The sequence below is a fragment of the Anser brachyrhynchus genome (assembly GCF_964034855.1).
Source record: "Anser brachyrhynchus genome assembly, chromosome: 1".
NCBI lineage: Eukaryota > Metazoa > Chordata > Aves > Anseriformes > Anatidae > Anser > Anser brachyrhynchus.
In genome coordinates, this window is record NC_137694.1 from 8,100,600 (window position 1) to 8,115,186 (window position 14,587).

A 14,587-nucleotide genomic window follows, 5' to 3' on the forward strand; every position below is an offset into this window, starting at 1 on the left:
TCAGTGCACACTCTGAGCTGGCTGGCTGCAAGCCGTATATCAGTCAGGAGCTGTGTTGAGACTCAGGGGTATTTGCACCCATAGCACATACTGCAAAAGCAGTATGGTTTCTGGAGGAGAGCTGGGTTGTGCCTGTACATGTAGGGAGCTAAACTCTGGATTCATTCATATGTGCAGGCAGCTGTTTGTATAGGATGGAGTGCCCAAAGGACTTCAATCCCTAAACAGCCATAAACATCAGGGCAGACTAGGGAAGGGTTCAGAATTTCAGTTTAGAAATTCATTCTACTTTGCAACTTTTTTGCTACTGCCTTCCCTGGTCAAATATTTGGAAGTCCTTTCACTGTTTCAGAACTGTTGATAAACATCTCCAAAGCAGGCACAACCAATTCATAATCCCTGTCCAAACCAAACTGTGTCAGGCGAAGATCAATAAAGAAGAGGAAACTCTTTTATCATGTCTGAACCTGCAGTCACATCCAAGGGGACAATAGAGCAGACAAATATGACTGCACGTAGAATCTGAAAACCTGAAGTACAGGCTTTGGTTTGTTTTTATTGAAAAGACGTCTAACCTAAAACATGCTTGTTTTCTTCAACTCTGAATAGTTTCTATAAACAGCTCACTTTTTGTTTATTCTATGCTTTCTGCTTGAAAGGAAACCTTGTATGTATGGAATGAGCCAAAGCATTGCATTAAAGGGGTTCCCTTGCCAGAGAAAAGAACCAGCACTTGTGAAACGGTGGATTTTTGGCTAAAGGTTGGAGCTGGTGTTGGTGCTTTCACAGCCGTTTTGCTCATAGCCTTGACCTGCTATTTTTGGAAGAAGAACCAGAAGTAAGTACTGCAAATTGTGTTGCATATAAAAGTAAATTTGATGTGTTGTACAGAAAGACATTTCATGGATCTGAACTTCTGACAATGTTGATGAAAAATGCTGTGTTGGATCAGTTAATCCACCAAGATGAGATTTCTTGTGCCAACAATGGCTGTCAAAAATGCTCGCAAGGAATATACAATAATTTGTTATGGGATGATTTCCCAATAGGATCTGTCTTTTTAACCCCTGAGATTTTGAGGTTGACTTTAGGTCCTGAAGCAACACGGCTTTCTCAAAGTCTGAAGACCGAAAGGATCTCTCTTCAGTCTATTTCATACCTTTCAGTGGGGTTGAAATAGGATTCCTGACTGTATATTGCTTAGGTCTATTTGGGCAGGATATGTCTGGTACACACAAAGATCCCTGTCTGTCAGACTGAACATACCGTCTGTTCCCCATTCTTGTCTTCTGCATCCTGAACATGTCCTCATGCCAGAAACCTTCGAACTGTGACTCCACCTCCATAGTATTTCATCTCCCCCTGCTGTATCCAGCTTCAGCAAACCTGGGTGCCAGCATTGTGGTCCCCACCTCACACTGTTACACACCTTTTCTCACCCCAAAGCCTTTTGGACAGGGTTGTGAAGTAGATCCTGACACGGTCTGAAGTAAGAGCTGCTGTTGCCTCAGGAAGTCCTCTCGCGTATTCTACAATTTGGAAACTCTGACATACCCACTCTCGGTTTTTTGGAAAAAACATGGATTTTTTCTAGAGACTTCTAAAGTTAGAGAGCTAATCTGGAGAGCAGGTACTGAATGTATTGTTAATACTCTTCTGGTTATGCATTTTTAATGATTGAAAAGTATCCAATTCCTAGTCATTACCTCAGAAGTAACTATCTGGAAGGCCTTCAGATAATCTAAATTACAAAAACTTTAAATATGGGACATTCATAAAAAAAAACAATACCTGTCTGGCTTTGTATCTCCAGGCTGGAGTATAAATATTCCAAATTAGTGATGACAGCGAACTCAAAAGAGTGTGAGCTGCCAGCTGCTGACAGTTGTGCTATAATGGAAGGAGAAGATAATGAAGAAGAAATAGTATATTCAAATAAGCAGTCACTGCTGGGGAAGCTCAAATCCTTGGCAACGAAGGTAAGTACTAATTACTACCATTAATACTAAAAATAATTATTAGCATTATTTATTACTGGATGTGATGAGGCTGCGATGCTAATTTGCACAGTGCTTTGTGCAGCCTCCCATGCACATGTCACCCAGTCCATAGTCGACCTACTGAAATCCACAGAAGGAATAATGATAAATCCTGTGGGGCATTGAGGAAACACTCCCTCTTCTGCAGAGAGCTTTCCACAGTGTTCTTTACTGTATGGGTCATGCCTAAAAAGAGCGGTCAGTGGCAGGGGGAACCCCTCTTCCTTGATTCCTACCAGATTCCTCCACTGAGGCAAACACAGCCATTATAGATAAAGAAAATTAATACTGGGGACATAGCCACTAGCCAGCTGCCTGCCACTCACCTGGGCTGGCCTCATGGCTGCCTTGAGAACCATAATTTTCAGCATTATACGATTCAGATGAAGAGAGGCATCAGCCAAAACCTGTCCCCCAGTGCAGCAACCTCCTCTGTTTCAGTGGACAGCAGCAGCACTAAGCATTTTTCTGCAGCACATGATGCAGTGTTGTTATATGTCTGAATACTTTGATGTCCTTTCAGTGTCCCTCAGGGGAGCAACAGAGGACTGTCATGGTAGATCCCACAAGCACTCTGGTCTTTATTCCAAATGCCTTGCAGTCAATGGGAAAGCTGTTATTGTCTTTAAGGCAGTCGAGCTGGGGCATCTTATTATGACCAGGATAAAGGTTACTGACATTTTCTCTTTCAAACAGTTTTGCCAAAGAGGGTTGTTTCAAAATAAGAAGGTTCCTTCACTAATAATAATGAAATCTTTTGAGAAGTCACTTTTTTGTTTGTTTGAATTTTGAGAATTTTGAGTGTTCATTATTTCCTTTCTGTGATTGAGTGCAATGTAACAAAACCTTTGTGTCTCTTTTCCCCATTTTTCCCTTCTCTTTGTTCTCTTATTATCTTTTTTTTTTGTCAGACTGCTTTCCTCTTTCCATACTACCTGTTCCCCAGATCTCTCTCCTAGGATGGTACAGTTACACAGCTAATTTGCAGAACTTCCTCTTGCTCCCAGCCTGAATATTTGTCTTGCAAAATCAATATAATTTCTTGTGGAAAGGAGCAGAATATAATGCTAAGAATATTGAAAATGTAAATAAAATGAAATCACATCAAATTTACAAAAATGGAAGTTGATTCCATTTTGAATCCTACAGGAAGAGAATGACTTTGAAACACTGATGATATTTTTTTGTGTGCATGAAATGGCTTGGCTGGCTGTAGCTGAGTGTAATGACCAGTGCTGCTGGTGAAGGTCGTGTTTTGCTGTACGCCTGACAACTGTAAAAGCTTTGCTGACTCCATTTGCAGCACCAACCACTGGCTTCTGCCTGATTAGAAGTATAGAGACGATAGCATGGGAGAAGTGTTTTTTTTTCTTTAAAGTAAGCTTTAGTACTTTAGCATTCAGACCACTTGAATGCCTATTTGGACTCAAAAACAGTTTTTTAAAGTTTCTGTATCCATTGTAGCAGGCTCCCTGAGTATTCTCTCCTTTTTAAACCAGCCTGTCAGATATTTCTAAGCTGGTTCCTTTTTTCCTGCTAGATAATCATAGCTGGCAAACTCGGCTTAAAGTACCTCATTAGCTTACTGAAATCTGTGTCCTCTATCCCTGCAGATAACTGGAATTTAATATATATTTCTCCAAAACAAACGTTATAGGCATCATTTTTCATTTGTGCAAAAGCTGAGGAAATTCATCTCCTGCTGCATTTGCATGTAAAATATAGAAAAAATACGTAGAGGAAACAGTGGAGAAAAAGAGGAGAAATGTAAACTGAGAGATAAAGAAAAATTTGAAGCATCCTAACTATATGTTCGAGCTTCAGGCAATGGTATTTCTTTGAGGAAAAACATCTCAGGAAGCTATTAATGGCTTTGAGTACCCAAGGAATTCAGGTCTAGGCCTGTAATATAGAAAGAAACAACTATTATTTTTAATGAGAATATAGAAATTAAAGAATTATGAAACTGCTTCAGGTTGGAAGCTGTTCTAGTTCCATCTGTTGTCTCCAGCATAACAATTCCAGGTCCTTCAGAAGAAGAAATATGTTCTCCGCTGTAGGCAAGCGTAGGACAATTTTCTCCCCTGCTCATTCTCACATCTGCATCAGGCTGTCCTGATCTCTGATGGAGACTGCTTTAAAGACCAGATCGTGAGCTTAACATATTTTCCAGAATGTTTGCATACATCAACAAGTATAAATGGTGGGTACACGAAGCAAGAGCCAGCATTTCCGAGTGAGTAGTTTTGTTAGGGCTCTTTGATAGCTCCTGTGTGGGCTGTTGGGTTGTTCGTACACGCAGTAATGCGTATGTCCACACTTCACACCCTGATACCTGCTGGGCAGATGGGCTGGACTGTCACTTAGCAGGAAAAACAGAAGGCAAAATCCAGCCCTGATTTTTAGATCCAGAGAATTTGTAGACATTTTCTCCTGTGGGTCTTCCCGAGGAGGAGTAGGGATGGACATCCAGGAGTAGGGTAGTGGTGTTCACATTCACAGGCCTTGCTCTAAACATTTTCTTCAATGTAGTGAACAAATTACTAAGAAATTATAAGGATACGTATGGCTATCTTGCAACTCCCCAGCTCTGGCTATCTGTTGTATACTATGAGTATGTAATGCAAACCTTCCCTGCACCCTCTGAAGTAAGTACCATGAAAAATTTTCTCTTTCTCTTCTTGGCTTTTTTCTTGGCTTTCTTCACAGAATTTTGACAATTTTGCATTATTTCTTTTTCATAATGAGTAGTTTTATTAAATAATAATGAAAAGGTCAAACTGTACTCTTAGTTACTGTGGTAGAAGTGAAGTGAAGTCTTTGGCAAAAGCTGCTCTGGAGATATTAAGACAAGTGTCTGTAACAACTGGTGGAGTGAATTTGAGGAATCCCAATTGACTGTAACCTGTTTTTTCCATTGCAGGAAAAAGACGATCACTTTGAATCTGTTCAACTGAAATCTTCAAGATCCCAGAATATATGAATAATTAATGCTGCCTTCAAAGAAACAAACCTGATTTCTATTTTTACAGGACCATATTTTAAACATGTTCTGGCACACATTGTAGTGTTGATCTCGGTGAGAAATGCTCAGCCATTTAGGAAGAAAGAAGACAGAAAGCAAACCAGAAAATTGGATTGCCTTATCACGCGATTGAGTACCTTGCCAAAAAAGAAAGCAGATGCTTGGATTCCATACTGGGAATGAAATTCAACTCAGGAAGAGATATACATACTGCAAATAACGTGATTTTTTGCATTCACCTGGGCATTGCTCAGGCATGCCATGTGATTTATAGGTACCTTTCATTTCCTATCATTCCTTCTCCACATATTCATAAGAATGATTTTCAGAGAGGCTTGAAACCTCCTGCAAATGTTGTGTATTGTCCTTTAGTAGCATAACTGTGAGTCTTTCTTGAAATGAAAATTGTGAAAGGTACTGGGAATGAGCCTCAGGTGAGTGTTGAACTCTGGAGAATGCTTTTGATTTTGTTTTGAAGGGCTTGATGGTCTGCATTGGCCTCTGATACAAGAGGCATGGTTTTGCACCTGCAAGTTGAACCCATTCTGATGCCTAATTCATGGCAATCAGGATTGGAGTAAAACCTGATGCCACTGAATATAAACGTGTTAGCTGATGTAGTATAAATTGCAGATCTGGGCCCATGAGTTTGCAGGCAATAGCAGGCTCAAGCTCTATAAAGACAAGGAAAATGGTATCTACAGTGGAAGTGGCACTCAGCGCTCTCTGTGGAAGCTTGTCCTTTTAAGAGAGGTTGGTGGCAGTTTCACTCCCCTCCCTTGGGCTGCCAATATGCCACCTTCCCATAGACTGCAAGCCAGCAAAGGCTGAACTCTGGAAGTAAGGCAAGAATCTTTACTTTTGGAGATCAGGGATCAGCTTTATCAGCTAAGGGGCTTATTAGAAATACTCAGCCACCTCTGCTTCTGGACCTGGGCAAGGAATGAGGATGAATGCCCAGGGGAGCTGAGCATGGCTTGTGCACTTATGCAGCTCAGCATCTAAATGCTTTCTGCTGTCAATGCAAGTACCTGCTTGGAAAGGAGGGCACAACATGTTGCCCTGAAAACTGGAGGCTAGGTGGACTTCATAAAGTCAGCCACATTGTAAGCACGAGATCTTCATAATGCCCACCCTAATCATTTCCTGAAATTCCCGCTGAAGTCAGACTCGAAGGAATCTGAAAATTAGGCAAAAAATATTTAGGAAAAAATATACAAGACTTGTATAGAGCCTGGAGAAAATGAGGAACCCATCTTATGCTGACCTCTGGTCAGACTCGTATTTCCGTTCCTGTAAAATTATGTGAATTGTGGAATGCATCAAAGCCAGAAGAGACACATGGTCAGAAATAGTCTTTTTACAATAAGGAATAGAGATTTTTTTTGTTTTATATGACTGAGCTACATCTATCTATAAAAGAAGGCCCTATTAAGTAAAATTTAAATTAAACTGAATTTTCTGCACTCCGAATATTTTATTATACTACTGATGTGGACGAAAAATTTATGAAGTTTAGATTTTTTTTTTGTTTCTTTAGGGAAAATTCAGCTCATCTTTTTTATATCTCCTGTCACGGAACACGGGCTTTACTCTTTTGATGGAAGATACTTCAGGCATCTTTACAGAAGTGGTGTACATTTTTTGTTGTTCTTGAAAAGGCACTTCACTTTCCCAACAAAGATTTTTATGGGGTATTGTTGAATGTATATTAAATACACATTCCTTTTTGTATATTTTGTATCATTGCACACTTATTATTGTACATTGTGTTTGTCGTCATGATGTCATTTATATATGGTTGTCAGAGATGATATGCTCACGGAGTAAATGGTTATGGCTTTGGGACTTCACTTCTTGGATCTTTTATGAAGAGGGTTTTTATGTCGTTGATTTTTATTCAACCAGTGTGCTGTAGCATCAAAGATATATATCTGATGGGCATTCATAAAATAAAGTGAAAATATATTTGAAATTTCGGACTTGAGGTGTTTTGGTGGAACTACAACCTTTTCTGAGCATTGCCAGAATGCAGTTGTGGCTAGGACTTTTAGCTGTCACCAAATTCAATGTGTCTACATCTCTTTTAATGTTTTCCCCTTCTCTCTCCATATGTTTTCCCAGACACATTGCAGTTCATTCTCTAGAATAACATTTCTTCCTTCATATCTCTGTACTGTAAAAATGCCTTAATTATTCTGAACTATATTTCATTTTACTTAAAACCACAGGGGGTTTGTTTGGTTCCCTTCCCTTTCCCTTTTATTTTCTGACTGAAATAAAAAGTGTCAATTTTTGTCAGCTCCGATAGACTTTGCTGGATGACCCTTCTCAGCTCTGCTTCCAAATGGTTTGTCCTGATATTGTTCATTTTTTTTTTTTCCTGGCAATCTAATAGCTTATCTGGTGCAGTACTAACATAGTGGGATAAAAGCAAATATTGTATTTACCTTAAAATAAGGAAATTACATTTTCTAGCAATTAAGTGAGTTAAAACTGGCATACTTAGCTGATTTTTGTGGTCTTTTCTTTCTGTTAAAGACATAGTAGGGAGGAGAAGTTTTTATTTTCCTATGAGAGTTAAATTTTGGAAACCTTAACACTTCACTAAGAAACCAGCTGTCTGGGACCTCTCCTAGTACCCTGCCAAAATATACTTGCAGAAACCTCCCCCGTTTCTCCCACATGGAATCACATCAGAAACTCTAATTTGATGCCATAAAACAATGTGAATCAGTCTGTTATGCGTTCAGTTGATTAAACGGAATGCATTTTATTGCTGCATTTGCATGCTTTTCTTTGAAATCTGGAGTCAAGCAACTGAATCTCTTCAAGGATTAAGCACATTTTAGTGGTTTTGCTGTATAAATTATTGGCAAATTAAACAGAATGTTATTGTCTTAGCTGTGACAGCACTTGCTGGGGGGAAAATGTGCAAAGAATGTATTCTAACTTGGTTCTGATTAAGTTGGTTGATGTTTGTAATATATAACACGATTGATTTAGAGTCTAGGTTTTGGGAAAATTAAGTGTCTTAGAGCCACAATGAAAAGTTATTGAGTAGCTTCAAGGAGCTGTCATCTTTGTTCAAAGAGAGGATTTACTCTTTAAGCAGTTTTGGGATCCTTCATTATTAAAGGGGAAAGTTTTTAGTGTTTTTTTTTTTAGTTATTTTTTATTTATTTATTTATTTATTTATTTTTATTTTTTTTTTGGCCTGTCCTGCCAGATAATGGAGATACTTGACTGTAAGCAGGCAAGATAGAAGAAGATGTTGCCATTTAGGAGCCAACATTTGTTGACTGCTCCAGCAGTGGCCACAACATATGCTTCAATGCCAGAGTAAAAGCAGCTACGGTGGGTGCTGATGTGCCAATGACAAAGGCATTTCTTCCAAAGCAAGGAATGCCACCGATTGGTCTGTGTCATGAAGCATGAAGGACTTCAATTGGTGTTCTAGGTAACGATAACCTTAAGAGAAAACTTGGGAAGTTCTGCTTATCTTTGGTGGTATTCTGTCTGTCTTTCCCCTTGTATGCATCTTTCACAGAATCCCTTGTTTCTATTTCTTGTTGCTTTGAAATGCGTGGGAACAGTGCTTCATTGGCAAACGTGCAAGGAGATAGGAACAGAAATAAAAATTGTCAGGTCAGGATCATCCTAAAATATAGGGTGTGTGTCACTACAGATGGTGACATCCCCAGACACCTGGTTGGCTCTGCCCAACTGGGTATGTGTAGCAGGGAAGAGGGATGCATGAAAAGTGACTTGGTCATCAGCTGCCACCATGTTTGGGTGTATATAACGTTGGACCTCATCAGGAAGAAATCTCTAAAGTCCTGTGAACTGTCTGGTGCGCTAACAGCACCTAAAAGCCAGTGAGGTTGTGGGTCTGGCTGGGATGGAGTTAATTTCCCAAACCCCGCAGAGCCAGAAGGGTGTGGGTGGGCAAGAGATGGGGAGGAGACATCACCAGGGCAGCTGACCTAAACTGACCAAAGGGATATTCCATGCCATGGGGTGTCACACTCAGCAATAACAGGTGGGAAAAGGAAGGAGAGGTGGGTCTCTCGCTATGAAAATGTCATTTCATACCACTCAGAACAGCCCAGGCTGGCTTTGGCCTATTTTCTCCTTGCAGTGACAAAACTGAGTTTTTGCCTGTGTTGCTGAGAAGCTTTGTGGTGGCTCTGGATATATAACGTCAGCCTTTCTTCTTGCAAACTGTAAATGCTAACGAGTAGGGAAGGACATCATGGAAATCAGCCTGATAAGCTTTGGGGTTATTTTGGGCTCCCTTTCTCTAAGTGTACTAATTGTGTGAAGGGTTGCATCAGAAAAGTTTTTAACCAGAGCTCAGACTTCTAGGTGGAACTAATATGTTCCTGGGGTGCATCAAGCACGGCATTGCTAGTCGGTCGAGGGAGGCGATTGTTCCGCTCTGCTCTGCGCTGGTGCGGCCTCACCTCGAGTACTGTGTGCAGTTCTGGGCACCACAGTACAAAAAGGACATTAAACTGTTGGAGAGTGTCCAGAGGAGGGTGACGAAGATGGCGAAGGGCCTAGAGGGGAAGAGATATGAGGAGCGGCTGAGGTCACTGGGCCTGTTCAGCCTGGAGAAGAGGAGGCTGAGGGGAGGCCTCATCGCGTTCTACAGGTTCCTCAGGAGGGCGAGTGGAGGGGCAAGTGCCGACCTGTTCTCCTTAATCACCAGTGATAGGACCCGCGGTAATGGTGTCAAGCTGAGGCAGGGGAGGTTTAGGCTGGACATCAGGAAGAGGTTCTTCACCAAGAATGTGGTCGCACACTGGAACAGGCTCCCCAGGGAAGCAGTCACTGCACCAAGCTGGTCTGAATTTAAGAAGCGATTGGACTGTGCACTTAGTCACAACGTCTGAATTTTTGGGCAGACCTGTGCGGTGCCAGGAGTTGGACTTGATGATCCGTATGGGTCCCTTCCAACTCGGGATATTCTATGATTCTATGAATATCTGCTGGACATTTTGCACTGATTTTTGGGTTGTTCAAGGAGAACATATTTTTAAAGTAGGATTTGATCATTTTGAAACAGGTATTAGAGTTTTTCAATTTGAAAAGACTTTTGGAATTCCTTTTGGAATTTCTTTGATTATGACTAAAACCTGTTGTATCCAATTAGTTTAGGAATTACAATCACTTGAAGACAAAATAAAATGTTTTGTTTTACTACAGTGGATTTTGTTTTTGTTTTCAAGCTTCAGTCAGGACTTTAAAAGAAACACCTCTCCTACCAAATAATAATAATAAAAAAAGAACACCACCACCAAAAACAAATCTCTTTACTTCAGATCGACCTGCGATGATTTTTTTTTTTGGTCTTATTTCTCTGTTCAAGCAATAACTACAACATGATCAGCTATTCACAGACATTTCTGCACAGACCTTTATGATTTGTATCCGTGAGCTAAGGTGCTGTAAGATTTTGTCTTTTGAATGAAAAATGAAACTTGTCTGCAGCCTCCATAGGCACCACGGACACTGGGTTAAGCCTCGCTCTCATCCCCAGCATTTCCCCCTGCTCAGAGCCAGGGTGCCTGGGGATCCCATGGGCCCTGTAAGGAACCAGGGCAGGTCCCTTCCGACCCAAACCATTCTGAGATTCTGTGATGGGAGCACTAAAGAGACCAAAAGGGTTTTTATACTATAAAATGAGGTTTTATATAAATGGAAACAAAAAATGGATATTGTTTAAAATAGACAAACTCAAATGATGGCATGAAACAACAGAAATAATAACAATAATAATAACAATAATAAAAACAATAATAAAAACAATAATAATAACAATAACAGTAGTAATAAAAATAAAATTGCCCTTTCTCAGGAGATTTTGATGCCAGTGCAGTGTGCAAAGGTTTTGCCAGACTTTGATATTTTCCTTTTTTTTCCCCTGTGTTTTGAAATTGGATTACTTGAAGCATCAGGCAATATCACATAACCTGCAACTGTGGACATCCAACAGAAAGCTGTAAAAAGCTTTCAAAAAACAAACCAAGTGAAATACAGGAATATCTGGAACATTAAATGGGGCTGGAACTCCAGAAGGCCATGTGCTTTTTCTTTTGTGTGTGTGTGTGTGTGTGTGTGTGTGTGTGTGTGTGTGTGTGAAAAACCCACAAGCAAGTGGGTTTCAAACCCCCTTAGTATTCATAACGTGTTCTGACACAGACATTAGGTCATTTTCTCAATAGTGCTATCGAAATGAATGAAAACTCAGGGACAATAAGATCCTCACCTGCTATAAATTAGCTTCAGTGATGCCAATTTAGATTTTAGGGGTGCGGTTCATCTGACACAATGCCTTTATTTTTGGTGTAAATTTTGTGATCTGAACTAGCTGTGTTAGACCTTGCTTAGAGAGATTTATCTCAGTCTAAGGTAGCAATCCAAGGTAAGTTAGGGGACTTGTGCCCACTTCTGTCCACAAAGGGAGGTTGACTGTCTCATAGGTAATTATATTCTAGGCAGTGGGTGTTAGGTGAAGTAGATCTGACCCTGATTGTTGCTTCCCATAAAACCTGAGAAGAAATTCTCTCTGCCTTGTGCATTTTTAAGATGCTCATAAAGATGATGTTGATGCAAGCACATTATGATCAGACGCTTTGACCTTTTGCCATACTGTGAACTGCCTCTTAGTCTAAAAAAGAGCATACAAAACTTCCATGAATGCCACTGCCCAAGACATCCTCACTGGTGAACACATGGGTATGCAAAAGAATTATTCATCTACCTGTGAGTAGGAATTTTAAGAACCTCTGTGTTTAATTTTTGCATTCAAAGTAATGAATATTTCCTTTGCTGGGTCAGCCCTTAAGACTTGCACCGTTCCAGAAATGTGTAAAAACCTCTGAAAATAAAGGAGAATTGGGCTCCAGAGAACTTCTGCATCCAACACCATGTATCTCTAGTCTCTGCCTTTCAAGCCTGAGTGGTGTTGCCTTTGAAGTCAATGCGACTTTTGCTATTGACCTTAGCTGGAATGAGATCAACGGGAACAAGCCCTTAGGTAAATATGCCCAGACACATTAATCAAAGGTGTGTTTGTTTCCTTAATGACTTATTGGACCCAGCAGAATGGAGGATTTCAGATTGTTTCAATAGAGTGAGTGTGGCTTGCAGAGAGCAGCTACAAAAGCCAGACTTTAAGCCTATTTTGCAGTCCTCTCAGTAGCCACTTGTGTGTGTGTGTGTGTGTGTGTGTCTTGAATTGTTTGGTTTGAATGCAAAGGTCACCCCAGAGACATGTGCAAATGTCTCCTACATTTCTCTTTTGTAACTTTTTTTGGTCTCCGTAGCGCTCCAATTACCTTTCACGGCACCGGTGATGCAGGCAAACGGAACCAGCTTTGTTTTGGCTGGAGGTATAAAACAGTCTTAGCTAATTTTCTGACAGATTTTCTTCTCTCTCTTTGCCAACCTAACCTAAAATCTCTCTGCTTTTTATATGCTACCAGTCTACTTTGTGCACGACGGATTTAAATCATGCCAAATGGGTGAACCAGTAATCAATTTTATTTTTTTTTTTGCTAATACCTCATTGAGATGCAATTAGACATTTTCACTTTTGGAAATTATCCTGCATTTTAAAAACAAGAGAAGCACTTGAGATGCTTTAATAATGTGCTTTTTTATTATATGTTTTTAAGGAGAGGAAATTTGTACTTGGCCCTGACAAAGCATCCATCACAAGCACAGATTATGTGCAGTGGATTTAGTAACACAGGCACACACTCATACACACCTAAGTGTACACATACATGCTTAAACTGCAGGCTTTTTATCCTTTCTACCTCCCTTGGTGTTTAGGGAGGACCCCTCAGGTGCGTGATGACCTTGAGGGAGGAAGAAACAAAAATGAAACCATGCTGAAAAACTTTTATCTCTTTATTATTGGTGCCTTTACATTAATACTGCTGTTTTGTGCTGAGAAAACCAACCTGTTACACGTAAGGTAACTGTAATATACAACATAGAAATGCAGTCTAAGTTAATTACAACAAGGAGCTACAAAAAAAATTCGTAGGAAAGAAGTCACCTAACATTGCAACTGTGCTTGCAACAAATCACTCCCTTACTGCAGGACTATGCACGTTGTGAACCATGGCTATTTACATGTCCCTTACAACCGTTAACAACAGAAGGGCTAAAATCAGTCTAAAAAGTTCCAGAACATCACTATATACTGTACAATCCTCAAAAATAATTTATTACACTGTTTCTAAAAAAAGGTACTAGTCTTGTTTTGTTTTCTTTTGTCTTCTGGTGTTTCTGGAGTGCACAACATGTGCAAAAATTTGCCTAACAGTCTAAAAACTCAAGAACTGAACCGCAAGTCACAATCACAGAGATGAGGTGGTGGAGTCCAGGACTTCCCTTCCATTGCAGACGGTCGGTACGTACATACTAGCAGATGCTGAAAGAGAAAGAGAGGAGCAAATCAACTGACTTTGGGGGCGACAGAGAGTCACAACGCATAGGATTAGGATCTGGACCATCTGGACCATCTCACCCAATTTAACCAAGATGACCATGACAAGTCATGGGCAGAGGTGACTGTGTCAGCCGTGGGGCTGCTGGAGGTGTGCTTGCACCTCTGCGAGGTAATTCAGATCTGAGGCTGAGGCACCCTCTGGAGGAACCTGATTCCTCTCTGCTGAGTGTTGAGAGAGCTTAGGGTGATTAAGCTTCACTAAGAAGTGTCTGAATAAGATGCATGAATTTTTTTTTTTGTTTTCCTGTTTTTTTTGATGATTCTGGGCCACCAGGTCTCACATTACAGCGTGTTGCATGGTAATGTGAGCTAATGTAGCTTGAGTGGTGCAAAGGTGTCTTTGTAGAGTAAAATGTGAGCCTGTGGATTCTTCATTTCTTCTTGGCACGAAATTATAAGATCTAATCCTACATTCCTGAAATAAAACATATACATTTTTAAATCCAGGAGAGAATCTACCTCTACACATTAGGGCTGTGTGTTAATCTATTTTTTAATAAGAACAACAACAAAAAAATTCTATGTGCATATTGGATGGAATAAAGAAAATTTTGAATACCTGAATTTGAAAGCATAATTATTTCTCACTTAGTTCCAGAATGTTTTGTGGCCATAATCCCCTTGATTTCTAGGATCTCTGGATCAGGATCCAATGTGCATCCAGAGGTAAGGGCTAAATTCTGTTTCCCTTATCTGTCTATATTGCCTAATGCTTTTTTTCAACAAATTTTCATTGCTTCAGTGATATGACAATTGAATCTGAGTAGCAGAATCTGTTTCTAAATGTAGTTGTATTTTGACTGTAGGATATATTACCATTCTGCCAAAGGCAGGTGGTTTTTAATTCAAAAGCAAGCTGGTTTGTCCATCTTTGTAAAAATTATCCACTGGGCATCAGGAGTGTGTTTTCTGATGCTCTGTGACATCTCTGCTTACAGCACCTTAAAGCTGTTTTTTGAAAGATACATTAGGTTAATGATAACAGTGACCCCG

General features: G+C 40.1%; 2 protein-coding genes across 8 annotated transcripts in view; one reads left to right on the forward strand and one right to left on the reverse strand.

Moving 5' to 3' along the window:
- Nucleotides 1-7,039, forward strand: part of ELAPOR2 (endosome-lysosome associated apoptosis and autophagy regulator family member 2) — a 102,743-nt gene extending 95,704 nt beyond the window's left edge. For all 3 annotated transcript variants that reach the window (XM_080555335.1, XM_080555336.1, XM_080555337.1), the window contains 3 exons: nucleotides 660-838; nucleotides 1,814-1,979; nucleotides 4,963-7,039. In XM_080555335.1, coding sequence (XP_080411461.1) covers nucleotides 660-838; nucleotides 1,814-1,979; nucleotides 4,963-5,022 — 405 coding nt within the window. In that variant the 3' untranslated portion in view covers nucleotides 5,023-7,039. The remainder of the gene's footprint in view (nucleotides 1-659; nucleotides 839-1,813; nucleotides 1,980-4,962) is intronic.
- Nucleotides 7,040-12,969: 5,930 nt separating this feature from the next.
- Nucleotides 12,970-14,587, reverse strand: part of GRM3 (glutamate metabotropic receptor 3) — a 106,420-nt gene continuing 104,802 nt past the window's right edge. For all 5 annotated transcript variants that reach the window (XM_080555367.1, XM_080555366.1, XM_080555365.1 and 2 more), the window contains one exon: nucleotides 12,970-13,516. In XM_080555367.1, coding sequence (XP_080411493.1) covers nucleotides 13,443-13,516 — 74 coding nt within the window. In that variant the 3' untranslated portion in view covers nucleotides 12,970-13,442. The remainder of the gene's footprint in view (nucleotides 13,517-14,587) is intronic.